The sequence below is a fragment of the Pelmatolapia mariae genome, linkage group LG1, assembly GCF_036321145.2.
Source record: "Pelmatolapia mariae isolate MD_Pm_ZW linkage group LG1, Pm_UMD_F_2, whole genome shotgun sequence".
In the NCBI taxonomy this organism is placed as follows: domain Eukaryota; kingdom Metazoa; phylum Chordata; class Actinopteri; order Cichliformes; family Cichlidae; genus Pelmatolapia; species Pelmatolapia mariae.
Genome location: NC_086227.1, coordinates 29,199,525 through 29,227,025, shown reverse-complemented (window position 1 = coordinate 29,227,025; position 27,501 = coordinate 29,199,525). Strand labels below are relative to the sequence as shown.

At 40.0% G+C, this 27,501-nt stretch overlaps 4 protein-coding genes across 4 annotated transcripts; 2 read left to right on the top strand and 2 right to left on the bottom strand.

Annotated features, from left to right (window-relative positions):
- Positions 1–2,176: 2,176 nt before the first annotated feature.
- Positions 2,177–11,668, top strand: znf710b (zinc finger protein 710b). Its single transcript, XM_063478135.1, has 5 exons — positions 2,177–2,245; positions 3,643–5,214; positions 7,790–7,981; positions 8,312–8,483; positions 9,848–11,668. Exons 1-5 carry the CDS (start codon positions 2,201–2,203, stop codon positions 10,027–10,029), a joined length of 2,163 nt encoding a protein of 720 aa, XP_063334205.1. The 5' UTR covers positions 2,177–2,200; the 3' UTR covers positions 10,030–11,668.
- A 1,439-nt stretch (positions 11,669–13,107) lies between these two features.
- LOC134630636 (isocitrate dehydrogenase [NADP], mitochondrial-like) lies at positions 13,108–17,314 on the bottom strand. The gene is made up of 11 exons (XM_063478095.1): positions 16,912–17,314; positions 16,043–16,134; positions 15,744–15,909; positions 15,433–15,593; positions 15,194–15,337; positions 14,928–15,064; positions 14,461–14,612; positions 14,213–14,325; positions 13,858–13,955; positions 13,665–13,757; positions 13,108–13,551 (listed from the first exon to the last, which is right to left on the bottom strand). The coding sequence occupies exons 1-11, from the start codon at positions 17,030–17,032 to the stop codon at positions 13,467–13,469; spliced, it is 1,362 nt and encodes a 453-aa protein (XP_063334165.1). The 5' UTR covers positions 17,033–17,314; the 3' UTR covers positions 13,108–13,466.
- A 618-nt stretch (positions 17,315–17,932) lies between these two features.
- tmed3 (transmembrane p24 trafficking protein 3) lies at positions 17,933–21,603 on the bottom strand. The gene is made up of 3 exons (XM_063478122.1): positions 21,385–21,603; positions 20,763–21,008; positions 17,933–19,716 (listed from the first exon to the last, which is right to left on the bottom strand). The coding sequence occupies exons 1-3, from the start codon at positions 21,529–21,531 to the stop codon at positions 19,483–19,485; spliced, it is 627 nt and encodes a 208-aa protein (XP_063334192.1). The 5' UTR covers positions 21,532–21,603; the 3' UTR covers positions 17,933–19,482.
- A 1,258-nt stretch (positions 21,604–22,861) lies between these two features.
- si:ch211-107o10.3 (uncharacterized protein LOC407663 homolog) lies at positions 22,862–27,161 on the top strand. Its single transcript, XM_063478109.1, has 7 exons — positions 22,862–23,115; positions 23,394–23,534; positions 24,818–25,009; positions 25,272–25,433; positions 25,509–25,625; positions 25,771–25,975; positions 26,161–27,161. The coding sequence occupies exons 1-7, from the start codon at positions 23,040–23,042 to the stop codon at positions 26,255–26,257; spliced, it is 990 nt and encodes a 329-aa protein (XP_063334179.1). The 5' UTR covers positions 22,862–23,039; the 3' UTR covers positions 26,258–27,161.
- Positions 27,162–27,501: the final 340 nt, after the last annotated feature.

Below are 27,501 nucleotides of genomic sequence, written 5' to 3'. Positions count from 1 at the left end.
GGATTGAGATCTGGTAACTGTGGAGACCATTTAAGTGCAGTGAACTTATTCTCATATTCAAGAAACAAGTTTGAGATATTTTGAGATGATTTGAGCTTGGTGACATGTCATGTTATCCTGCTGGAAACAGCCATCAGAAGATGTGTGGTGGTCACAAAGGGACGAACATGGTAACAGTACTCTTTAATACTGTTTAAATGATGATCGTTGGTAATAAAGGGGCCAAAGTGTATCAATAAATATCCCCCACACCTTCACGTCACCTGGCCTGAACTGTTGATGCAGGGCAGGATGGATCTGTGCTGTAAATAGGGTTGGCTGATAGTTCAATAATTATCTGAACCAAAAAATCCAGTATTGGTCAGGCATCAGAATTTATATCAAAGCTAAACTACAGGCATGAAAAAGGGTAACAGTTTAGGTTTTCATAGAAAACACAGTAGCTGTACTTGGAGTGAACTCAGATCGTCTCTGTAGACGTGTTCTGCGACGGGGGTGATTTGCGATTGATCCGATTGAAGGAAAGATTGTCACTTTTTATGGAAATGAATGTTGTGTGCCCACAGTATGTTTTAGAGCAAACACTGCTTTGGCTCAAACACTCATTAATAATGTCTTCCAGTGTCTACAATTACAGTCATCTGTTGATTTATTTTTGGCAGCATCCACTGACTCACTCATGAGATTTTTGCATATTTTAAAATTTAAATAAATTCTTGGAAAAATGATTAAGTGATCGACAGACCCGTTTGTGTCTATGATCAGAGTTTGATTGACAAAAACAGTGAGGTTGGTACCTTAGGTCCACTATTTTAGCCCTTTACGTGAATCAGTAAAATAACAGATTGGTTGATAATAACACTAATAGTTTTTTGAGTCCTCAGTCTTTGTGGACTAATACACCAGTACAAAGTATTTCCTGCAAAGTGCATACAAGACACTATGCTGAATGTAGGTTTTTATATGTCTGTCGCCCTTTTTCTCATTTCGCTCCATAATTTGCAGCTTTCGCGTTGTCTCGCTTTCATCATTGGCAGGATATGCATGACCTTTGTGGACCGTGAGGCCACCGTCTCGCCGCTCAACATCTATCTGATCTCTCCACGCATCCCATTTCACTGGAGGTGCGGTGGTCGTCAGATGACGTGAAAAGAGATGAAAGTTCTTCACACTTGAACTTTGACGTTTCCTCAGGCATCAATCAGCAGCTCATTTTGTGTGTGTGTGTGTGTGTGTGTGTGTGTGTGTGTGTGTGTGTGTGTGTGTGCATGTGATCCATGGGACTGTTTGATGCATCATTTCAAGCAGAATAATATCTCCGTGCTATTCTTTTACTTGCAATTTATCTTTTTCTTTCCCTCCTTCGTTCATTGCTTCTTTTTCTTTTACCGCATTCTGCTCCCATCCCCCCGTCTCTTTTCTTTTTCTCTCTCTCTTTCTATCTCCCCCCTCCCCTCTCTTTTCCTTGAGTATTCTTTCCTTTCAGTCTCTCCTCCTGCCCCCCCCCCCCATCCATTTGCTCATCTCCTTGTCAGTCACCTTCCATCTCTTTCTTTCTCTCACCGTCTCTCTTCTTTCTCCTCTCTCATGTAACACGCTCGCATCCGAGACTGTGCACGAAACAATCTTCCAACACTTTCCCGTACTCGTAAACCTCACTTGATCAATGAGAGAGTGAAAAGATACAGAGGGGAAGACGCAGGGATGCATGGATGAAACACAGAGAAGAACTCAGCAGCAGATACAGGAAGAGAGACAGACAGGGATGTGCAGAAACAAAGATGAAGAATGACACACACAGAAAGAAGAAAGGAGGGCGAGTTGCTTTGGCGGAGCCATAATTTCAGACGGATATGATGCTGATTTTGTTTTTGTTGTTGGTGTGTGCGTCTTGTGACTTTGAGGTGACTTAACCTATTGATTACTGGACTGTCAAGGAACCTTGTGCATCAGTGCTGCGCCTGTGTATGCGTGTGTTTTTATACCTACTGGCCACACGTGCTCATTTGGCTGCAAGAATATTTGGTTTGTTTAGTGTCTGCTCTGTGTTTGCGCTGGTGCGACCAGACTCGCTACCGAAACTGTGCTGAAGACGAAAGAGAAGGAGGCGGAGGGTAGCGTTAGCCCCGCCTCCTCACATCCCTCACGTATAAATAGGAGGCAAACATAGCCTATTCTCACTCAACACTCGCACTGAAGAATGAGATCCTTGAAGCACCTGAAACCTCACAGCAGGAGGAGCGTGGTGAGTTCACTGGCTCTCGCTCGTAGCATGTTAAGTGGTAGTTTGCTGAGGTGGTGGGCAACGTGGGTTTGATCCCAGCAAAGCTGAAATAATACAGATAGAAAACTGCCTTCAGAGATGCTTTGATTGTATCTGGTTTTCTTTTGTTTGTAAAGTTCCTTTCTGTGGAGTCTTTTTTTATTCTAAATGAAGAGCTGCCACTTGCATTAACTTATCGCAATCTCTGTTTGAGCTTTTTTTAAAAAAAATCTTTTTCCCAAACTCTTCTTCGGTGTCATCTTTTTGTCTTCTTCACTTTTTGTTTTTATCTTTCATTGAGTGTCTGGCTTTCATTTTGGCATTTTCCTTTCTCCTTCTGTCTCCTGGTTGCTCACTGCCTCTCCCTCCCTCCCTTTCCCTCTGTCTCTACATGTCTTTCTTTTTCTTTCTTCCTCTTGCTCTCTTTTGCCTGCTGCCTCACACTCACCCTCTCACTCTTTCACTCAGCCCTCTCCTCCTCCCCCTCCCTCTCTTATGTGTGTGTCTCTCTCTCAGCCTTCCTCCTTCCCTCCTGCCCACCCCCCCTTCTCCTTATCTCTCCTTCACTCTCCCTTTACCTTACATTTTCTCCTTTTTTCTTTTTTTTCTCTCCCTCCTCCCTTTCACTAGACTCTTGCATGCTCTAAGCTCTCACTCGCTCACTCTTTTTCCTGCTTCTCTCCCTCCCTCCCTCCATCTCTGTCTCTGCTTCTGTTCTCACTCTGCTCTCCAGTGTTTTTGTCTTATCTCGTGCTTTTCCATTCTTTTTTCATTTCTTAATCTTGCTCAGTTTTCATTCTTTTTTTTTTCTTTTTTTCTTACACTTGAATGTGTGTTTGTGTGGAGATCAGTAGGCTATCTAATCCCCCACCACACACACAAACACACACACGCACACACACATCATGCATGGTTAGCACGTTGGATTAGGATGCTGTCTTTCATAGTTCCTGTCTCTCCAGATCTGAAGGTTTGTTTTTGGACACTGTTCATTCAGGTTGACTACTTGTACTAGGAAGAGTGATTTGGGGATAGATTTGTCTCAGTGGGAGGAAATGTTGTCTGCTTTTGCGCATCCTTTCTAGTGATGTAATAAACAGCTCCTGAAAATCAAAATTGTTCTCTTACTTTTTTCCCGTCTCTGTCAGCAACTAGCTCAAAGAATCTGATCAGATGAGTCTCACCACCTTTTTTTCTTCAGTAGCTCATTTTTAATGGAGTGGAGGATAGTTCACAGTAGTTCACATTGAAAACATAACTTCCTGCCTTTATAAATATTTACACTGAGCTTGATTTTTGTTCCCCTCTATAACACTTGGCAATAAAAAACATTAAAATGCTGATCTCTTTACAAACGGTTTGTCTCTTTCCTGTTCCAGGAGGAGGCGAGCCGGCGCCTGGGTAGATGTGAGCCCAAGGTAATGGCCAGGCTGGTGGACATAGGCACACAGACAGATCCAGTAGTTGTGCTGTCCTTGGCCCAGGCCGCCGTGCTAGGTCTCATCTCCCAGAATGAAGTGTTCGGAGCTACCATTGCACCAAACGGCTTCTACACTGGTGAACCAAAAGAGTCCCCTGCACCCCCAGTAGACGGAGTTGACTACGAGTACGCAGACCAACTTATCGGCGCCAACGGAGATTATCTTGGAGAAAACTTGGGAGAAGACGGTCAGATGCAACCAAGCTGCAGCCAGCGGAGGTGGCAGCAGGGGCCGCCTCAACATCCGGATGGGAAAATGGTGGTCCCCGATCGTCATGGCCTTCAAGCAGGTGACATGTCCTCTTCCCACGTGAAAGGGGAAGGGATGAACTCTGGAATGTCCTCCTGTGTCCACATGCTGAACAATATGGCTCCCAGAGGTGGTCTAGTTCAAGTAGATCCGGCCACCCTGAGAGGCACCAACAAGAACTGTGCAGAATGTGAGCGGGAAGCTACAAACCAGCAGCAAGCAAACACACATGTCCACCCTCCTCCCCCCCAGGTGGCCCACAGGGGACCGGAGCAGGGCCACAGAGGACTGCAGGGCCAGCGCCCGATGGGGGGCCACGGTCGAGGTGGTAGAGAGGATGAAGAAGAGGTAGAACACCAGGGGAACACAATGATGAAACCCACACAGCAGGAGGAAGCTATCAGCAGCTACTTCCAGACCAGTGAAGTGGGAAGCTACGATTCTACAGAGATGGGAATGGGGGGCGAGTATGAAGACGGCAGCCAGAGTATGATGTGGACAGACGGGAGTGCGGCAGGGCAGCATCCCCAGCCTCCACACCCCCAGCCTCCACGTAGACACGGTGGCCGTAGAGTAGACCGGCTAGATATCAACATCCAGATTGATGAATCTTACTGCGTAGACGTGGGAGACGGTTTGAAACGCTGGAAGTGTCGCATGTGTGATAAATCCTACACCTCTAAGTATAACCTGGTCACACACATCCTGGGCCACAACGGCATCAAACCGCATGCCTGTCCACATTGCGGAAAGCTTTTCAAGCAGCCCAGTCACCTCCAAACCCATCTGCTAACCCACCAAGGTACGCGGCCTCACAAGTGCACAGTCTGTAAGAAGGGCTTCACCCAGACCAGTCACCTGAAGCGACACATGCTGCAACACACCGATGTAAAGCCCTACAGCTGCCGCTTCTGCCGCCGTGGCTTCGCCTATCCCAGCGAACTGCGAGCGCACGAGGTGAAGCACGAACGAGGCCGCTGCCATGTGTGCTCGCAGTGTGGCATGGAGTTCCCCACCTATGCTCACCTCAAACGCCACCAGACCAGCCACCAGGGCCCCCACACCTTCCAGTGCACCGAGTGTAATAAGTCTTTCGCCTACCGTAGCCAGCTCCAGAACCACCTCCTGAAGCACCAGAGCCCGAGGCCTTACACCTGCTCCCAGTGTGGCCTGGAGTTTGTGCAACTCCACCACCTACGTCAGCACTCGCTCACCCATAAGGTATCTGACTGCTCAAGTTGCACACATGCTGTAAATGTTACCTGTAGATCAGTATTCAGCAGAGAGGTTTTTCTTCTTTTGGCTTGTACAAAAATATTGAATGCTTTGGTTCTCTTTTTTTAATAGAGAGTCAAAAGAAAGGAACAAAAAAAAGATAATTTGCATCTGCAGTTCATATATAATTCACCTTAAGCCTTGGGTGTAGTTAACAGATACGAGCATCCACCTATCTGGCATCCTTTGTTGTCTTTGTCAGATTCATCTTGTTACAAAAATGTATGATTTTTAAGGTCAAAATAGAATCAACGTATCAGTCTAATATAAGGAATTTAGCACCTGGATTTAGTATGCTTATAAAAAATAGCAGCTGGTAGAGGCTCGAGCCCCCACCTGCAACCATGAATTGGATAAGTGCAAGAAAAAAGATGGATGGATGGGAAAAAAGAAACTATTCCATCAACATGGTAATGTCAGACTTTTCTGTGTGTTTTTTTTTTTTTCATTCATTTGAATTTTTTAATAATGTAGTGCCAACAAGTCACGAAGAGGAAATGTATTTTTTTTTATATTGAGTCACTTTAAGTGGTAATTGCCCAGTGAATAGAATAAACTCCAGGTGGGTCATAGAAACAAGAAGAAAATTGAGTTTCTAGCCTTGAATATATTTTTAATGGCAACAAAACCAAGTCTGAGTTGTTAAACAAATAGTATCAATTCTCATGTAAAATATGTTTTTGTTGATGCCATTTTCCCTGTGCAAATCTTAGCAAAGGCTTCATCAGCAGTTAGAAACACAGTACTTAATCAAAATGGTGAAAAATCAAAGGAAATTAGAAGCATAGTAGAATTATCTGGCAAATGTTGCATTTTTGGAAAGACCTTCAATCTCCTTGTCACGCTTTTCAACCCTTGCTGTTTTCCACACTTTCACACAAGTGGGGAAGAGAGAGATGAGGGTGCATCAGATTACCTTTTGCCTGTATTTGTGATCATTCTTGGTTATTCTAAAATCAGTTCCTTTTGAATGAGACTTTTTTTTCCCGCCCCAACTTTTAGTCATGCCTAGTGGGTGAAGGAATAGAAGATAGCTGACAGATAGAAATCCCACACGGTGACAAATGAAAATGCTGTGTTGCTAGGGACGGGCTCAAATGTGCTTTCTACTGGGGGAACAAAAATCCAAAGCCACGCTCATCATCAAACTGAAAGTGATGAGAGCAGTGAATGTTCTCAGTGGAGAGAGAATATTCTCTTTTGTGGCTTGTGTTGAGCTGGTTGCCTGTTCACTGCTCCCCCTGGTGGATAACTGCAGCTCAACCCATTTGCCGTGCAGACAGTGGGCGGACGGACAGTCTGCCAGATTTGTCTGCTTATACAGACACTGTCTCTCGACCCACTAGTGTCCCGTAATACATATTTGTTCCTCGCAATAGCCTTGAATCCACTCATTCAGTCGCAGGTTTTTGTCTACTGACACTGACTGCAGAGTGGAGTGCAGGAGGCAGCAGCGCATTCATTGAGACAGGCCTCAAGGCCTTAGATGACAGTTGTCTGCTCCTGTGACCCACTGCATGTGTTTGAGAACGTTACAGCAGCTGAATAAAGATGATACAAAGGGCCTTTTTCCTGTATTCTAGTGATCTCCTTTGGTACACCTAAAATGGCTGCCATAGATTTTGATATGGTTGGAGGAATGAGCAATAACTTGCAGGCGGGATTAAAATATTGCCCTGACATTGTATGCAGGATGATGACTCTTTGGCCACCCCGTTTTACATGAATGCTATACTCTTGCTGTTGTTCTTGTAGGTAAAGTTGTATAATTTAGTTACAGTAGAGCATATTAATCCAGCTCTTTTATATATTTTTACATTAGTGGATGTTTGCATGAGGTCAGCGTATGCACAGGTAATCCTTGTGAGCCAAAACTCAGGCTAAATGTTGTTTCAGACAGATACTCTTGGATCTGTATCAGTGAGAGCTGATATCTTTAGTTAGGTCATCTTAAGCACACAGCTCTGTCTGTGAGCACCAAAGCCCCGCCCACCTGCTCTGTGACCCTTCTGTTTACAACGGCCAGCAAATCGGAAGAAGCGGCTTGTTTCAGACGCTGGCTATCAGCACCGAAGTCCAGCGTGAGATAAATTTAAATAGTTTTGTATTGCGACACATACAAAGCTATTTTATTATAGTCCAAGAATAACATTATTACGCTGGAATAGCATGTTCTCTCTCAGCCACATTAACCTTTTTTTTTTCTTTAGCTGATATTAAAAGTGTTAAAAAAAATATGCTGACTGCGCAGTAATTTTTCTTTCCTTTGGTAAAAAATGTAAGGAAATTTAGTCACAATGCAGATTTAAAGATGGAATGTTAAACTCACACTGAATCTAAAAATATGTGTCTGCGTGCTCAGGTTTGGGTGTGTTATGACTTGGAAAAGCAGTGCGCTTTTAGACCCCACACGTTCAAATTAATCAGTATATCTGCCAACGTCTCACACTCTTGGAAGCAAACAGAACAGCTATTGCTGTATTTGACTGATGGACGTTTGTCTTCTCTTTGCACTCTGCAGGGGATGAAAGGCCACAAGTGTGACGTGTGTTCCCGAGAGTTCACCCTGTCTGCCAACCTGAAGAGGCATATGCTCATCCACAACAGCGTCAGGCCCTTCCAGTGTCACGTTTGCTTCAAGAGCTTCATCCAGAAACAGACCCTCAAGACCCACATGATCGTCCACCTGCCTGTGAAGCCATTCAAATGCAAGGTGCGTATTTTAACTCCAGACTGATAGCAGAGTGTGCAGGGCTGTTTAATTAACTGGCGTGAAATTAGTTGTGATGATGCATTTTTAGTTTCTATCGATTTAATTTAACGTAATAGGATTATGGGGGAGAAGAAAGTGCTCCTAGAAAGCATCTCATAAGCGTCTTATAACCTGATATCAGTACGTTTTCTAAAATTAAATGAGAAGAAAATCCCAGACACGAGAGGCCACTATCGCCAGGCAGGATGCTTTTATCACATCTGGTATATGTTTTTTCTCTGTTTATATCGGTGCACCTAAATTATTTTTTTTGTATACTTTTTTTTCCAGGTTTGTGGCAAGTCTTTCAACCGAATGTATAACCTTCTGGGTCACATGCATCTCCATGCTGGCAGTAAGCCCTTCAAGTGTCCTTACTGCACCAGTAAGTTCAACCTGAAAGGAAACCTCAGCAGGCACATGAAGGTCAAACACGGCATGGATGTCTCACCAGAAGGACAAGGTTAGGCTCACTTTTTTTTTTAACATTAATATCAACCTTACTTTCTGTCATATGCATTTACTGTGAAAGGGATGGATCCTTATGTTAAAAATGGCCAAACTTTCATATGTCATAGAACAACAAAAATGTGGCACCTTTTTTACAGTTATTTTTGCAGCTAATATTGGATAATAATTTACAGATAAGCACATTAGCCAGGTGTTTTATACTGTTTCAAAAGTGGATGTTTGCAGAAGGTTCAGTTGATGACATCAGTGCATGTACAAGTAATCCCATATGAGTCAAAGCTCAGGCTTCACACAGCTCCCAGTGCTGTTCCAAACAGTCTTTTTCCTACTCTTGAATCTGTGTCAGTGAGAGCAGATATCCCTAAAATGATCATCTCAGGCACACAGCTGTGGCTGTGAGCACTTAAGTCCCACACACCTCCTGTTCAGACCTTCTGTTTGCATCGGGCCACAAGTCAGAGGAAAGTTGCCTAAAAGCAAGAAGATCTGAAACAGCTTGTTTCAAATGCGGGGACACCAAAGCCCAGTATAAGATAAATGAGGATTATTTTAAACTATGAATGCAAAGAAGAAGTAGAAATATGGAGCTGAAAGTGAGCTTTATGCATTCTATCCATCTGTTCAACCACCTATTAATCTTCCATTTATACAAAGTCAGCTCATGGTGGCAGCAGGTTAAGCAGGCATTTTAAATGTCCTCCCTAGCAACACTTTCCAGTTCCTCTTGGCGGGTCCTGAATCATTCCCAAGCCAAATGAGGTATATAATTTCTCCACTGAGTTCTGGGTCTACCCTGGGATCTCTTCCCAGTTGGGTGAGACCAAGCAACCTCCAGTGGCTTATTTAATACTTCCTCCACAGTCTGTCTCTAAGGTTAGGGAAGCTCGTTTTAGCCGCATGTATTTGCAACTTTATTTGGTCATCAGCCAGATCATGACCATAGGAGAGGGTTAGAACATGGACCGATCGGTTCAGCCTAAACAGTTAACTTTTGGCCCAACTCTCTGTTCACCATAACAGTCGGGTACAATTCCTGCATTACTGGTGTCACCATACCAATCCAGTGCTCAAACTCACACTATGCCCATTTTGTTTTTCTTCCTTTTGCTGTAGACATGTATTATTTGACTCATTTCTGCTTGTTTCTACTTGTTTTGAGTCTAAGACATAAGATTAATTCACTGATGCAATACGTTTGCAAGGTTGAAATCATTACACTGTCCAGGATTAGCTCAGAAGTGCTAAAAACTTTTCTAATAGATGGGAGTTGGCTGGATGAACGTCATGCCATGTACTTAATGATCTTTCCTTATGTTGCCAGGCCAATGTCAGTCAATGCCTTTTTGTATTTTCCAGAAGTTCTTCCAGAAATGGAAAGCCAGGGGGAATATGAAGGACAGAACTTCACCTTTACAGCACCGGACAGTATGGACAATGGTGGCTCCCAAAACCTCACTAAACTCACTACAGCAAACATGGAGGACATGGAGGAGTATTACAATTTTGGAAAGGATACAAGCAGCTACACTACACCTTGAGTGGTGATGGACCAGAAAACTTTTTTCTTTTTTTTTTGTTTTTGAAGGCAGAAGGAAATTACAGAATTGTTGTTGAGACTTTGGGAGACTCTGGGAAAAGGGGTTTTCATTTAGTTTTGGCCTCCTTCCAGAAGCGCCAGACTTGGCGGACTATGATGGGAGGCCAGGGAGGAGGAGGAGGAGTGCTTCAAAGGAGACGTTTCAACTCTGTTGCTTATAACCGAGACACTGAAACAGTTGACACGGTGTGAAGCTCTTCTTTTGGGATTACTACGCTTACCGACTCAGACTCTCACTGGTGGACAGTGAAATCTGTATGTTGTGTGTATGTATCAGTTATTTGAAGAGGGAAAAAAAAAGAAAAAAGTTGCAGTTGCAGAGCCATTGGTTACATTTAATGTGATAGAAATTTGTTTGCCATTTTTGTCATTCACAACCAATGTATACCCTCATATTTTTGACTGAAAGTGCCAGATAGAGACATTTTGCAACTAAGCTTCCACAGTGTCAGCTATTTACTCACTGTATATCGAAGTTTTGATACATAGTCACAACATATTCATAGGTTTGAATGCTCTTAGTTAACAACTCCTAATTGTAGTTGCCCGTTCCTGCCTAGTCCTCATTTGAAAGTTCAGACAGGTCTATCTCTAAGTGCATTTGTACTTTTTGCACATGACATTGTAGCCTTTTTTTTCTTTTTTTAAAAAAAAATCTTAGTAGGGCACAGACTACCAAAGTTGCTACTGTCTCATGTCGGCTACAACCAGAAAACAAAACTGCCGGCATGTAAAGCCCTCTCACTGTACAAATGATTCTGCAACATGCAGTGTGTTTACCCATCTTTTTTGTTTCACATGGTTTAGCTTTACATTAATAATCTATCCCGTGTAGTGAATATACTGCTCTAGGTTTTGAATTACTGAGTGAACAGAACAAAAAGCACTTTTTCATCAAAACCTGTCATTTTTTCTGTGAAGGCGGTCTTCAGTAAGAGTGAATTCATTTGCCTCAAGGAAGAAGCGCTGGGGATGGAAGATAAAATCTTCCGACCCCTTATAAAGGCAATATTATTAAACACAGTTATGCTTTTTCAATCTTGTTTTGTTTTGTTTTGTTTTTTCTAAACTGCTGTTTACCTAAAATGGATATTTCATGGTTGTCAGTTCAAATACGAGTTGCAGAATGAGCAGTTTGAGCAGAGAATCAGCAGTTTGGGTTTTTATTTGTTGTTTGTAGTTTCAGCACTCTTAAATCCAGGGCTGGGTCCACTTTACTTTTAATTCAGTTTATTCAGAAATATTTTCCCCATCATGGGGAAAGTAGCATGAAAAACAAGAGATGAAGCAAACCGAACCTATGAATTTGAAAGATGAAAATAAATTATTTGGAAGTCGTGCTTGCTTAGATTTTGAAATGATTGAATTAAAAGTGGACTGACACTGGTCCTGCCACTCAGAAATTCTGTTTAGGGGAAGATGGATAACTCCCCCTGTCCTGCCATGCAGGTCAGCCTTGATATGCACACTAAGCCAGAGGAATGGTCTACTAGTTCTTTTTTTGAGATGAGAAATATTAAACTGAGACCTCATGGAAATTGACCATGAATTATTTAATAAAGGTTCTCTAGTTTAAGTGATGAAGACTGGTGTTTTAATCCATCACTATCTGGGGGATAATCCTTATGATCTTTTAGTGATACACCCACTTTTCGTGTACGACCTCAACAAATTTGACATTGTTTTATCATTATATCTCCAACATTTAGTTGGATTGCCACGAAAGTTGGTACGCGATACATTTTGGGTCAATATTACTGTGATTTGTTGCTGAAGAACAAGCAAATTTGAATATTGATGGAGCATTTTAATTTTCTTGGTCTGCTGCATGGATGCTTTTGGCTTGGGACCAGAGGGCACATTTTGGATTAAACCTGAGGTCTTTAACTCCTAGTAGAGCTTATGGACTGGTCAGCTGCTTCATGGGTGCTTTAAACTTCCATAAGAGCAAGATTGATCAATTTTGCTCAGAGATATAGCTCTTTTATTGCTGACAATGAAGTTAAGTTTTGGGTTGTTTTTTTTTAAGACTTTTAATGGGAAGTTTTAAAGAGAGGTGAGATTAATCTAAATGTCACTGATCAAGAATTGTGTTCATTTTCTTTCGTTCTGCCTTGTAACAATTGGGGTAGAAAGAGCAAGAATCTACCATATTTTCTGAATAGTGTTTAGATCTGTTAATGTCTGACCACACTTTAAATACCAAAAATATTTTTGAATATGTCTGAATGCTCATGTTTCTTTAACTTTAGCAGTTTTAGATGAACAACCAGGCCTGGGATAAATCCTTTCCTTCCTCAGGGATACATATAGATTCTTATACAGGATGAAAAGAGAGCAATGGTGAACACAAATGAGGACAACCATGGCTGGGAGGTTAATTCAGGTAATGTGATTGGCGGTCTACCTGACAGGAAATTGGACATGGAATTTTCCACTGCAGCAAACCTCAATTATTCTGTATTACAAACACGAACAAACACTAAACGCAGTCTGCAGGTGCACTTTAGCCAAGGATCAGTTTAAGATTGGAAAAGTGAACCAGTTAACCCAGTTTTCTTTTCCTTAAAGAAATATTCATAATAAGCGCTAACATAATGCATAGACGTTACAGCAACCGACTGGATGACTGTGACCATGTCGACATCTGCTGGTCATACACCGTGGCTGCCAGCGCAGCTAAAAGCTTTGCCAAAACTCCCATCAGGCTTGGCCCCCTGCTGGTACAACACTACTCAGCATTATGCACTGCGGGGTGCATATGATGGCTACAAAATGAGCATACAGCACCGCATGAATGCACTGCTGGACAGGAGCTCATATGAGCAAGTGCATGAAATTAAAATGTGCAATAGAAATGCATATGGTAGCTTTTCCTCAAATGATTCTGTACAGTCTGTGCTGATAAGTGTTTTTTTCTGTCCCAGGATAAAAGCACCGACCTGACAAATGAGCAGAAAAAGGCAACTCCACACACACGAAGTGTAATTAAATGACAATTTCTTTTTATAGTCATGCTGATTAAGTACAATGTGACGTTAACATAATGATATCCAAATTTTGCTATTCCCTGAAGGTATGCTCTAATTTAATGAGAAAGCCTGAAACTTCTTTAAAATGTCCATGATAAATGAGTATTACCATTAATAATTAATTATAAAATTCACTAATTTGTACAAATGTGGCAATAGGAAAAGGCAAACTAAACAAATATACAAATTTTAAATAAAGGCACGTATTGCGGAGCAGCTTCAAAACTGGATACAAAGATTCATACAAACAAGACGGTAAAATGTTAGTTAAACAAATCTAGAAACAGTTTTTGCCTGTTTTTTTGCTACATTAACAAAAATCTTCTTATTGTCTTCTAAATGTTATTCAGTTGCCAAGAGCTTTATTGAGGTTGGTCTTGATGGCATCAAGGAAGTCTGTCGTGTTGACATAGTGTTCATTTGGCTTGCAGCTACAATGGAGAGGGTAGACAGTGATTAGTTGACATTATAAAGTGTGTATTTATGTGTAAATATTAGAAAAAAAATTCTACAATATGAATTATAAATGAAAATGTAATCTCACTTGGCCAAGCCATGGATGCAGCCTGCAAGATCCTTGGTCATTATACCATTTTCCACCGTTTCCACACAGACTTTTTCCAAAGTTTGGCAGAACCTGGAGAGGATTTGTAGTGCAACAGCAGTTAAAATGATGTAAAACTGTATAAATATATAATATATGTCAAATGAGTAGATGACACTAATAAGATATGTACTTTATCAAATCAGGATTCTCATCCAGTTTGCCTCTGTGCTCCAGCCCTCTGGTCCAAGCAAATATGCTAGCAATGGGGTTGGTACTGGTTGGTTTTCCCTGTAGAGCAATGTTAGCGTTGGTCATTTGAAAAAAACAAAAAAACAAAACTGCAGGTGTAAATAGTTTTCATGTTAGGTCAATAGTATAAGAAGCTCGCAAGAATAACAGAAAATAGTGTGAAAATTTGCATTTTAGTTGCAGTAAAACTTAATATTTTTACCTTTTAAACTCTAAACCCTAAAACTCCCTGTAACCCATAACCTAACATATAGTCAAAGCTCTGAGTCTTTTCAGATTGATTCAGTGGCCCTTACTCTCTGGTGTTCACGGTAGTGCCTGGTGACAGTGCCATGGGCAGCCTCAGCCTCGATGGTTTTACCATCGGGACACACAAGCACTGATGTCATGAGACCCAGAGAACCAAAGCCTGGTACAAACAGAAACATGGCATTAGAAGGAAATCACATCAGCATGAAATCACGAAAACATGAACATCACATACAAATAATGCAACATTGGGAGCTCTGCAAACATACTCATTATCCAACCGTAGTCTACTTACCCTGAGCCAGAATGTCTGACTGCACATCTCCATCATAATTCTTGCAAGCCCAAACAAATCCTCCAGAGGACTTCAGGACCTGGGCCACCATGTCGTCAATGAGACGGTGCTCATACCAGATCTTCAGCTTGTCAAACTGTGGCTTGTAGTTTCTAAAGGAAAACAAAGAGAAATTCAGGGGCTTTGTAGATGTTAAACAACCAATAATAAAACATTTTGATGGCTCAGTGAAGAATGTTTTCCTCTAGCATCAGAAACAGCACCAGGTCTAATACTCTACTGCTGTGTGTCTTACCCCAGCTGGTTACCCCAGCGACATGTACTGCACATTTCAGCTTATGGCCATGATGAATCTGATGAATGGCACAAGCTGAAACATGGGGGTTTCAATGAAATTAAGAACCTCCAAAGCAGGTGAAGCTTTCTCAGATACCTCTGCTCTGCTCTCTTTTTAAAGTACATCTTACTTCTCAAAGATGTCCTGGAAGATGTCTTTAAAGCGGCCATCGTAGGCCTTGAGGATCGTGTTCTTGGTGCTCATGTATAGGGGCCACTTCTTCTGGATGGCATACTGGAAGCAGCTGTGAGCAAATCCACTGATGGACTGAGCAAAGAAAACATAGCACTTGCATGATCAATAGCATCATAGAACATTAAATTAAAAACAAGGAGAGTACCCCAAAGTATCTTATCTTTCTCATGTAACCAAACCTCTAAAGAAAGTTACTATTACCTCATCAGTGTTGTACATTCCCATCCCACAACCTCCTGCTGGGAAGTCATACACCTCCCACTCCTGCTTTGTGCTTCCATCAGCTGGGGTAAAAACAATCTTAAACTTGCCAGGCTGGTTAATGACAAAGTCCGTGGCCCTGTACTGTGAGACAGTCAGACACTGGTATGTGAGTCTGCTCTGCTTTCAGTTTGGACAGAAAGAGAAGATGCACATTTGTCTTGTTGTTTTTTGTTTACCTGATCTCCAAAAGCATGCCTGCCAATTGTTATGGGTTGTGTCCATCCAGGAACAAGACGGGGAATGTTTTTGCAAAGGATTGGCTCACGGAAAACTGTGCCGCCTAAGATGTTCCTGATGGTTCCATTGGGACTCTTCCACATCTTCTTTAGTTTAAACTCTGAGGAGAAAATATAATAAACACTTCACCTAAATGAAGAAGCACGAGAAGGTATTAATTTGTGTAAATATAATAGAATTAAAATGCACTCAAATACCTCTAATTCTAATGAATCTGTACAAAGTTAAAACAAGTCTGAGTCTAACTTACCCTCAACTCTGGCCTCATCAGGGGTGATGGTGGCACATTTGACAGCCACGTTGTATTTCATAGTCGCCAGAGCAGAATCTATGGTGACCTGGTCATTCGTCTGGTCTCTGTAGGGCAGACCCAGGTCGAAATACTTCAGCTCAACATCCACATTGGGCAGGATGAGCTGTGCAAGATGTCAATGTGTTAATTGCCTGAGGATAATTTGGCACAGAAACCACAAAAATGCATACATGCAGAGTTACGAGGAAACATTTTGATTCCTTGGCACGTCAAGTGTCAGCTAGTGTTTGATTTACCTTCTCTTTAATGAACTCCCATATGATGCGAGTCATCTCATCACCATCCATTTCCACGACCGGCTGGTCCACTTTGATACGCTTTGTTGCATCTAAAAAAAAAAAAAAATTTAAGTTACATTACTGTTGTATTAAAGCCGCAAGAGTCTGAAAATGACAGGGGAAACGAAAGGTTAAGTTTGCACACTTGTGTAAATAAAAAGGTAAAATTGTTTTCAATGTTAGGAGTTTATTCACAGCTTTGTATTATACTTCTTAATTGACTCCAAGTCTTCCAATTCGTGTCACTTTCGGGGAGCCAGCCATTGAGCTCTGAATATCTCTGACCCGACTAGGCTTACTTTTATCATCTGAGACACCTGCATATCATTTCTACATTCCTGGCAGCTAGGTTTCACTGAGGCAGTGACCTTCGGATTATAAGAGTGCTCTGATATCATTTATTACCTGTCAAGCCCTTTTTGTACCTGACAACATGTGGACTAAAGTAGCAAAGCAGGCTGGCACCAAACTTACTTACACACATTATTTCTCCTTTTTATTGTTTTCACGTTAGAATACAAACTCTTTATATTTTATTCAGCATTACCACACTGGCTTTTGTTTATGTTATTACCTCATTTATTTGTCATTTTTTAATAATGAAACACCTCTGAATCACTTTTCGTCGAATCTTACAATGTATGATTCACCCATGGATACTTGCCAAACAGCAACATTGACTTTCTCACCTGTTTCTATCATTTCCAGGTTTCCAGTCAGACGCTATAACTTATGACTCTGCCACACTGTGCATCTCATGTAACCACATCACATTAATGTTATGAGCAGTTCATTCTGAGTCATTATGTTGTCGACGGTAAACTTACAGTTTCTCTGTTGCAGTCTGTGATGGCAGACGGCGGCCGGTGAGACCACTGCGGGGTTTTGCGACAGCGCAGCGGCGGTACTCCTCGACACCGTAGTCAGAGCTTTAAGGTATCCCGCCATGTATACTAGTGGTTACTTAGGGTCAGCGACTGGTCCACTGGGACTATATCTTCTTCCTAATGAATGGACGTAATGCCTGTAGAACCCGGTAAACTGATGACGCTGGACGTCGGCGCTAATAACTTCCACCCACGTCAGCTTGGAGAAAGACCGCTTCGCCCCGATTGGCCAGTGGAGCCGGCACTGGTTCAAGTTCACTTCAACTCTTCTTCCTATTTCCTCATTTGAAACACAGTAGTAGACTGCAGTATACACGCATATTTCTTTGAATGCGGAACTTCTTTAAAGAATAATAATGACAAAGAACTTAGAAAAAATAGAAGAAAAAAAACAAAACATAGTAAATATAAAAACATAAATAATATAAATTTGTTCCAGGTTAAAAATTCATCTGCTAGATACTAAGAAGTGGTTTCTCTGTGTTTTAGATTTATTCACTATCAAACTACTGTTGATGTCTCTGTGAAGGTTCTCAGTCATCCAGGTCATCGTAGTCTAAGGAGCTTGGAAAGAAAAGCGTCTGCCTCATGTGATTAGGTAGAGGATCATTAGGGGGTCCATTGTCCCTCTTGGGGGGATACTCCCACAGGGCTTAAATCTGGGACTCTCCACCATTTGACCTTAGAACTGAAGAAGCTTCTCTGATGAGAGGTGAAACGTCTTCAAACAACTTAAAGAAGTCCAGACGCTGTTCTTTTCCAAGCTCCTTAGACTACTGTTGATACCACAAATGCTCCTAAATTTTAAAGTAATCACTAAGAAACTTTAAAAAAAAAAACAAGGAGATCAAGTGTCTCTGTAATGCCTATGGCAACATTTTACTGAGTTTGAATCCACTTCAAACTACAATCAAACTACTTGGATTCACTGCAAATAATTGTTCTCAGTGATCACCTTTATTACATGCTTAAACACTTCTTTCCTGATGTTACTGCCCCCCCCCCAACATCGGCTGCCCAATAAAAAGAGTATGAAGGCTCACTGACTGATTTGATAAGTTTGAAAAACTATGTAAATCATATCTTATGTCTTTTGACTTATTTTCGCAGTAACTTCCACAGGACATTTACTACCAAAGAGCACACAGGGGATGGCACATTATGGCCAAACACCCTACTGAGACACCTTGTGTTGGGTTTTCCTTTAATGTGCCACATTTCTATATAGCATTATGCACAGTGAAAGTCAAATATTCAAGTCAAGCTGCAATAAGCAAAATACATTTTTAATGTGGCAGGACATTAGGATTAGAGTTTCCAATGGAGCTTCCTGAAAACGTGGAGACCTAAAGTATTAAAGACTGTTAGAATAGCTTTAATTAAAATCTATAGTTTCCTTAATCTCTAAATTTTTAAAATTAAATAACATCGAGTATCATTGGATTTGAAAAAACATCACAGCACTCGGTACCAAACTTTAATTTGACAATGTCTAAAAACTTTCTGGCATGATTACTCTCATAATTGGCTGAAAGTAACCCTCTTTCAGATTAATGAAGATGTTTCACCTCTCATCTGAAAATGCTCTGGTCAGAACTGAAGAAGCCTCTAAGATGAGAGGTGAGAAACACCTTCAAGAACCCAAAAAAGACATCCAGTTACCTTCCACTCAAGTGCTTGAGACTATCATGACCTGGATGACTGAGAACCTACACAGCCGTATTTAAAAAAAAATATATAATAATTTGTCTTCAAATCGAATTGAAATGTCAAAGAAACTATTTGTGCAAAAAACGATATCTGGTTGATACTTGGTCACTTTCCAGAGAAGAAAATGTAAAACATATAAATGAGAATCCAAAACAACAACAACAACAAACAAACAAAAAAACAGTAGTTGCGTGTATATGTATCAGGTTATATGTATTTAAATTAAAACAGTAAACTTCAACTTGGTTGGCATGAGGAAAAAACAAATGCCTAAGCCACTCCGTATGAAACAGACAAGACATGAGAGAAACGGAGCTCTCATAGCTCATAATGATTTTGCACACATAAAATAAGGTAACAGTACATATAACAGATGCTATACAACAAATAAAACTCAAATTTAAACACAATTCCTCTTTGGTTTTTATGTGTGATACTACTTTCACTACAGATGACAGAAATCCACAAAGCTGCTTTTATAAGTGAAACTAGGCTACTTAATAGGCAGATCAAAATAAACATGCCCTCCACCTCTATAAAAATAAAGTCTCTAAAGGCTGAAAGATGTCAACTGCATTTTAAACACAGACATGAGTGGTGTTTCTTTTCAGTAGAAAGTTGTTGAACAAAAACAACTTGTGTAAAAACTGAATTCAAGTTTTGCCCGACAGGAATGTGAAAACTCCTTGATCTATCCATTTACCATTGGCTTTGATGAAAATACTAACAATATGTGCTAATATGTGTTCACATTAGCAAGCTTCTACTTGAGTTTCTTAGGGCACACTGAGACCTTGGTTTTTAAGTGGTAGCTGCCACAGAGCCTTTCTTGTCAGAGAAGAAGCTCTTAAGCATCATGACTTGACCGATGCCGATGACAAACAACAGGACGGTTTCTCCGATGGACCAGTAGGTGACGCGCTCCAGCAGGTGCTCTGCTTTTGTGCGATCCTGCGCCTCTCTCAGCCTGTACCATGTCTGCGAGTCAGCCACCACCTTCAGGATCTCATGAATGGCGACGCAAGACGACTCCAACTGATAACAGAAAGATTAATGGAAATTCATCAATATGTACAGTAGAAGGTGGATCGCACAGATCAGAGTCACATAAACTCACTATACATTTGACCCTAGAGGTCTCAGTACTTGAATTAAAGAGTAGTAACACTATGCTATCCTATAGTCTGATATGAAATGCACAGTTACAGCTCTTAACAATAAACACTCAACCTCTTTATTGTACTGTGCACTACATTTTACACTTTTACATTGATTGATTTTAATCTGGTATCTCCTACTCTATACCACTTTTTTTTATTTAGTAAGCCATTTTAAACTCTCCTGTAGCTCTGTTTAATTTCAGCTTTTTTGCAAATCAGCTATACTTGCTATTATTACCTAATATATTTATTTAAATCAATATTTATTTTACTTTATTATATTTAAGATATCTGTTATGTCATACTATATTCTACTGACCTACATACCATTCTACTTATTTAGGTTATTTTTGATACATTTCTTGTGGTTAACAACAAATGCTGGTTTTAAGTTGCATCAAATGAATTTCCAAACTCTTTTGAGAAATAAAGTATGGCTTATCAAATGTTATACTCTGTGTTTTGACAAGCAGCAATGCTGTCAAACTGTTGACATTTCCTCTTTTGAGTGATTTGTGTAATTCCAGGAAAGGAGAGTGCATTCACATACAATATTTCCTTGTGACCTTAATGTGAATAACTCTTGCACCACCTTGTGGACATTATAGAAACACCTTTAAAGCAGCAAAAATACTATACCAATTTTAGATTACTTGTTATCGCCTTACTAAGCATAACTGATATGTCTGTACTCATTTTTTATGTCAAAATACATCCTGTTTTTTTCTGATTCAAATCATGATACAAACGTCTGTGATATGACATTGCAGTTCTGTCTTCTCAAGGCATGCTTGTCTAACTGAAGGCAGCAATGTTTAAACATTGATAAGGTAATAAATTAGCTATCAAGTAATCCAGCATGTTCTTAAAAAACAAACAAACTGCACCTGACACACTGAAAGCACCGTGTTCATTACTGACCTGAGTCAGAGCTGTGCTTCTTTTCATGCTGTCCAGAATGGGTTCCTCATTCCCGTGGCGGAAGTCCAGATACACTACTTTGTGTGTAAAAGTGGAGAATTCATTGCTGAAGCAAACCTTGTAGACTCCCTTCATAGCTGTGGTGTGAGAGAAGCTGTCATACTGCTTCTTCTTCTCATTATACAAGGCATTGTCATGAGGATCTGTGACGAAGCAGTCCACATCATAGTTGCCCCCTGAAATAACCTAGGAGAAAATAAAACATATACAGAAGGAAAGAAAGTTGCAACGTTGCGTCGCTGTTAAATATATTGAAGTTATTGGATGTGGCTGTGTGTGTGTGCCAGCTGTTCCTCTGGGAATTATTGGGCTTCTCTTTAAAAGTCTTTATCTTGAAACGGAAAATAATCTGAGATAACATATGTTTTCAATTGATTGAAAAAACGGAGCCAAATTTAAGTAAATTAAAAGATGCATTCTGCACTATTTTACGATTAATAAGCAATTGTAAATTTGTTCTTGATTTCTGGAAGCAGGAGAAAAAAACTTCAGCCTAAAAATTAGTCTGACAGCGTCTGCTAAATGCACACACTGAAGTGATGGAGCTCTCGGAGGAACTTACTTGAAAGTCTATGTCAAACTTCACGTCTTTCTCCAGCTCCTCGTAGAAACACTGCTTGTCATTGTCAGGCAGTTCAAATGTGATCTCAGTCCCAGACACCACACATGCATTCAACAGCAGCAAACAGGTGAGTGACAAATACAACATCGCGAAAACAAAGAGAAGGTGCAGGCAGACAGACTATTCTTCCCTGTTCTATAATGATGTTAACAGTTTGTAGTTCTGACGTGGCGCGAGCATGAAGAACTTCCGGGACACTGTTGTTTATTTTTTGTTTGAAAAAAAAAATCCAACTTCTTTCAAACGTAATATAAAGACAGACAAGACCCAATTTAAGCTTTTAACGTAATTTAAAATATTTTAACACAAGTTTAGACCCACAAAGCGAAGAAATACGCTTAACCAGCTGTACAGAGATTTTAACCAATAACAGAGCATTACAACAAGTTTTCCCCTTTCAAAATAAGTGCACGGGATTAACAAAATAAGCTGGAAACGAATAGACAAACGAATTTTAATAAATAAGGGAAGTCAAGTGAATTTTGAGTTCCAAAGTAGATTAATTTCCATGCAAAATTATTACTATATATTATTACTTGCATCAGTAAAAGTTTTTAGTAAAATTATATTTTCATGGCACAAATGTACTTCATCAGTAGTTAAATCATTCACTAATGCTCAAAGGTTCTAAGATGACTACCAGTTTAATTTGATCTGTTGCTACTGATGACAGTGTTACGTCAAATTATTAATTAAAATTGTATAAATCTGTTTTACATGGTGTTTTAATTTGAAAATCCCTGTGAGAGATGTCAGACGAGGCAAGCAGTATTTCTATACCGTATGCTGTAGTGGGAGTAACTCACTGCAAACAGATGCTCGTAATTCAGTACACGGTGTATCCTGAGCACATAATAGTACTAACTATTACTACCATTACAAACAAACAAACAAAAATAAATCATAACAAAGTAATACACAACCAAGATTCTACTTTGCAATGCATTTTTAAAAATGTATTTTACCTGACATTTAGAGCATGCCTGCACAAGCTGAATGGCTACTTTAAGTAAATTCTTTAAATAAATAGAGTACATGAGTCAGCAAGCTGCCGTATTACGCCCTATTGTCTCTTGACGGGTGTGTTTTGCGTGGCATGCTATTACACAAGCACGCTGCACAGAACTCCTATGGTCTGATCTTTGATATATATTACCAGATACATTTCCCCACAATGCCAAAACAAGTATTCACTTTACTTGAAAGCTTAAACAAACCCCAAACCAAAACCAAATAACACACAACCAACAAAAACAAACAAACAAAAAAACTAACAAACAAGTATGTCGTACATGACAGCAAGGAAATGCACATATTTAAACCAATGACTGTTTTCTACAGTCATTCATTTAAACCAATGATTGATTTAAACGGAAGCTTATTCTGAAAAATCTCCCTTAACTTCCACCACGCCCTCCACTTCCGGCTAGTTTATCGTTACAAAATACGAAACGGGAAAACACGTATTTGTCGTTTTCGCCGTTGTTTGTGGTAGCCGATGTAAAGTTCCTTCCACAAAAACAGATCGTTAACTGCAAGTCTGCAACAATATTAAAATTTCAGCTTCTTATATAAGTTCCAGAATTGCTTAAACAATGCAAAACTACGCAGAGGCTGTTAAGGACTTCGCCGAGAGACATGCAACTTGCCTCACAGTTGTCTTTGTTGCAGGTAAGCCTATTTCTTTATTAAATGCATACTGTTTAAGCTTTGTTAACTTGCACATTTAGTAGGATTTCTGATACGGTAATGAAAGGAGATCAGGTAAGCACTTTGTTCTGTCATGACAGATTCTTGCTGTTGCTCATAGGTGTGAAATTCTAGAAATATATAACCGTATGTAGCTGCTTGATTTAGCTTAGAATAAACATAAGAGTAAAAGGTCAAATGAAAAGTCTTCAGAACATCCTCATACACCCTGTTCATAGCATAAATATCTTTTTTGTCAGGGGTAGGCGTGCTGGCCTTCCGCAGATGGATGGCAGGAGGAGTGTGTCGGAGCAAGGCCAGGCTGGAAGGGAAAACAGTCCTCATCACTGGAGCCAACACTGGTATTGGGAAAGAGACAGCCCTGGACATGGCCCAGAGAGGTAAGACCCTCCATGTTTGTTTGTTAAAGAAAAGTACAGAAAAATAAAAACATATGCAAAGGCTGTGTCTCACGTCCTGTGTATGGGTGTAGGTCAGGGGTGTCAAATCCTGAGGGCCAGAATTGGTTTGACTTCTTTGGTGAAGGATAGCATAAATTTTAACCTTAACTTTAAACTACATCATCATAGGTTTTACAGCCTATGATGTCATGCTACACTAAAATAACGAATTAATTTATATACAGTTATATGATAGAAAAGTTCATATTTTTCAAAGTCTGCTCTAGAATTTTTTTTTTTTTTACAGTGGGTCCACAGTAAGAAAACAAAACAAAGAAAACAGACAGTTTTCTGTTATTTAACAAAAACCTTCTGCACAATGAGCTACCAGAAGTTTTTCTGTAATTTCGCAACTTATTTCAGTTTAAGCTGGGTTTCTATATTGTGTAGAAAAAAGACACACTGTTATAATTGCACTACTTTTTCTCATATTAAGATAGCACCAGGATTAAATATGCAGATAAACATCTGTACAGTGACAGACAGAGGAGATTCACTAGTCTAAACCACTTAAGTGGAATGTATGTGGCCCGTGGTGTAAAATGAGTTTGAAATCCTTGGTTTTTATATCATATCAGCCGTCTGGAACCATGAATTCTGCTTTCCGGCCATCAGTCTGTCCCTGAAGCTCAAGGTCACTTGGGTTATACAGCAGAGCAGTGATGCAGAACACATCAGAAAGTCTACTTCTGAATGGCTTCAAAAAATAAAGTAATAAAAAGATAAGGTTTTAGAGTGCCCTAGTCAAAATCCAGATTTAAATATGATTAATATAGTTTGACATTACCTTAAACACGCCATTCATGCACGAAAACGCTCCATATAAAATAAGAGTTTGCCCTTATATTTGGATATTGACTCCTAAGAGTTACTTAACTTAAAATTAATAGAAGGGTTTTGCTGACATTTTTATTTTTTTTTTTTACATTTTTTTAATTAAATGAAGCACTGCCAAAAATGATTTAATTAAATCTCTATATAGATGTGTAAAAAGAAACCATATCTACAGTCCTGTTTTGGACATTTGGTACTTAATGAAGAATATTATATAATAACCATTCAGTAACAACCAAAAAATGATAGAATATTAAATAATAAGTATCAATGACAATGACAGTAGATAAAAATAAATCTTTAACCTCAACTAGTACTTTGGTTGCACATTCTCTGGTGTTTACATGTAAATATGAGTTGCTTTTGTATGTTTTCTCTTTTTCTCCAAGGGGCCAGAGTGATCCTGGCCTGCAGGGACATGACTAAAGCCCGTATTGCAGCAGATGAGATCCGTCAGAAGAGTGGGAATGGCAATGTGGTGGTAAAGAAGCTTGATCTGGCCTCACTACAGTCTGTCAGAGACTTCGCCAAAGATGTGGAAAAGAATGAGGAGCGCTTAGACATCCTCATTAACAATGCAGGTATTTTAATGTCTCCGTAAAGCACTTTGAATCACCTTGCTGTTGAAATGTGCTATATAAATAAACTTGCCTTACCTTAGTCAGTTAGTAGAAGTTAAATGTTGTCATCTTTATGGGATCCTCATACAGATTTTTAGGAGGGTAGAATAAGTTATTTGGGGTTGAATGATACTGACAGACACTGAGAAATTAGTTATTTGTATGTTTTTATTTTTTTGTAATTTTCTTACTTTCTTGTTTTTTTTTTGTTTTTTTTTTTTAGGTATTATGATGTGTCCTAAGTGGAAGACCGAAGACGGCTTTGAAATGCAATTTGGCGTCAACCACCTGGGACATTTTCTTCTCACCAACTGTTTCCTTGACCTGCTGAAGAAGTCGGCACCAAGTCGCATTGTGATTGTCTCCAGCCTGGCGCATGAGAGAGGTAAAATCTTGGTGCTAAAGTCAAACAACCAAAAACTTTTCTTTGTCACACCTGTTTAAAATAAATTTCTTGCAGGTCAGATACACTTTGATGACATTAACGTTGATAAAGACTACACCCCTCAGAAGAGCTACCGACAAAGCAAGCTGGCCAACGTTCTCTTTGGCAAAGAACTGGCTACAAGACTGAACGGTAGTGTGACAGGAGTTCAGAAACGTGTATAATATACAGTATGTTACAAATAACCATTTCACCTCCTGTTTTCTATCTTTGTATCTTGAGTTAATGAGCATTGCGGTGTTTGACGCACGCCTTTTTCTGATGGACCTCTCATTAGGCAGCGGTGTAACCGTCTACAGTCTTCATCCGGGGGTCATCCGCACAGAGTTAGGCCGCCATCTATTTAATTCCTTTCCTATGTGGAAGATAATGCTAGCAAAGGTCTTCATGAGGTTGGTCAAAAATCCCTGGGAAGGAGCCCAGACCACCATCTACTGCGCTGTGGACGAGAGCCTGGCAAACTCCAGTGGCCTCTACTACAGGCAAGTACATCTGACTGATGATGAAATGATGTTATCACAGTAGAAAAAGAAATTCTCTTATCCTACCAATTAATTATTCTAATATTAACAGAGGCTGAGATAAACAACAACAGAGTAAAAGGTTTTTAATACAAGCAGTTTGCAACCACACTGTATGACACTCTTTTCTTCATTCCACCGTACAGCGACTGTGCTCCCAAAAAGCCAGCACCACAGGCCCTGGATGATGCCGCAGCCAAGAAGCTGTGGGACCTCAGTGCTTCCATGGTTGGTCTGTCTTAAGCACAGCAGCCTGCCATGCCTTTATCAGCCCTGCTGTTTTTGGCATTTCAGCTACCCTGTTTATATGGGCAAATAAAGTGCTAATCTTTACAGCCTTGCACATCACAATACACAATTTGATGTGCAATAAGATTTCTTTCCTGCTCAAATTTTATAGGGTTTGCAGAACCAGATTTTGCACTATTTACTCTACTCAGTATGCACTTATTAAAATCATGGGTGTTGCTTAGTCTTTATTTTATATATACTCTGTATACTTTGCATACTTTATCATTTGCACAGGTACCCCAGTGTGTACCTGTGCATTACAGCTATATCATTATGAGAACAAGGTGATAATTACTTATTATTCTGCCATTTGGGCTTATTTTGACAGCATGCTCTCATATATAAAATTTGCTTTTATTCATGGCATTTAACAATTACTGACACATTGTAAAATGATTTGATTTTTTTTTTTTTTTTTGGTCTTGTTGATTTTGTATTGGGTTAATATGTAAACCGAGAGGTAGAATGTGTTGAAGCAGGGCTGAACCAAAGGAAGTGACCTTAAGCGCTAGCAGCCGTGGGAAGATTGTTGTACTTGACAGGAGAGAGTTGTCTATCAGGTGTAGAGAGAGAGAGAGTAGATGCCTGAGGGGCAGAGAGCAGTCTGGATACACCCAGTACTGTAAGTCCAAAACACTCGTCAACTCACTGAGAGCCCTCCTCTGTGTGTGTGTGTGTGTGTGTGTGTGCGCGTTTGCGTGCGTGCGTGCATTTACAAGAAAATTGTGATGTTGTGTACTTTTTGTTCTCTAAGTTGAGAGTTAACTTAAAGACTGAAGGTAACATAAATAAGTGTAAAGCAAGAAACCACCAGCTGTTAAAATCTTTTGGCAATAAATCTGGCGACAAGTGTCAACACGTGCAATGACTCAACACTTTCAATGCATTTATACATTTTTTTTTTTTTTTTTATGGGAAGTTATGGCTGTAAAGTATCTGCAATATTTGAAGCTTGTAGTCATACAAACCTAGAATTGTGCAGCCATTTATCAGCATATTTGACAATGATGAAAACAGCGAATAAGACCCCATTCTAATATAAAGGACTCTCTCTTTCATAGATTTTAAGAGTTAAAAGACGAGGAAAAGAAGCTGAAAATTCTCAGGTGTTCGAAGGGATCTGTCATTTGATACGAACAATTCAAACTGCTTTTTAAAAGTAAAAGTCACAAGATTTAGTGACGTGAATGTGATTC

Coding starts and splice junctions, on each gene's coding strand:
- tmed3 (XM_063478122.1), bottom strand. CDS start 21,531: ATGTTGTATTTGTCACTCACCTGTTTGCTGCTGTTGAATGCATGTGTG. Junction 21,009..21,384: donor AGTTTGACATAGACTTTCAA/GTAAGTTCCTCC, acceptor ATTTTCTCCTAG/GTTATTTCAGGGGGCAACTA. Junction 19,717..20,762: donor GAAGCACAGCTCTGACTCAG/GTCAGTAATGAA, acceptor TTCTGTTATCAG/TTGGAGTCGTCTTGCGTCGC.
- si:ch211-107o10.3 (XM_063478109.1), top strand. CDS start 23,040: ATGCAAAACTACGCAGAGGCTGTTAAGGACTTCGCCGAGAGACATGCA. Junction 23,535..24,817: donor CCTGGACATGGCCCAGAGAG/GTAAGACCCTCC, acceptor TTTTTCTCCAAG/GGGCCAGAGTGATCCTGGCC. Junction 25,626..25,770: donor ACTGGCTACAAGACTGAACG/GTAGTGTGACAG, acceptor ACCTCTCATTAG/GCAGCGGTGTAACCGTCTAC.
- znf710b (XM_063478135.1), top strand. CDS start 2,201: ATGAGATCCTTGAAGCACCTGAAACCTCACAGCAGGAGGAGCGTG. Junction 2,246..3,642: donor CTCACAGCAGGAGGAGCGTG/GTGAGTTCACTG, acceptor TTCCTGTTCCAG/GAGGAGGCGAGCCGGCGCCT. Junction 8,484..9,847: donor TGTCTCACCAGAAGGACAAG/GTTAGGCTCACT, acceptor TGTATTTTCCAG/AAGTTCTTCCAGAAATGGAA.
- LOC134630636 (XM_063478095.1), bottom strand. CDS start 17,032: ATGGCGGGATACCTTAAAGCTCTGACTACGGTGTCGAGGAGTACCGCC. Junction 15,338..15,432: donor GGCATGCTTTTGGAGATCAG/GTAAACAAAAAA, acceptor ACTGTCTCACAG/TACAGGGCCACGGACTTTGT. Junction 13,956..14,212: donor ACTACCGTGAACACCAGAGA/GTAAGGGCCACT, acceptor ATTGCTCTACAG/GGAAAACCAACCAGTACCAA.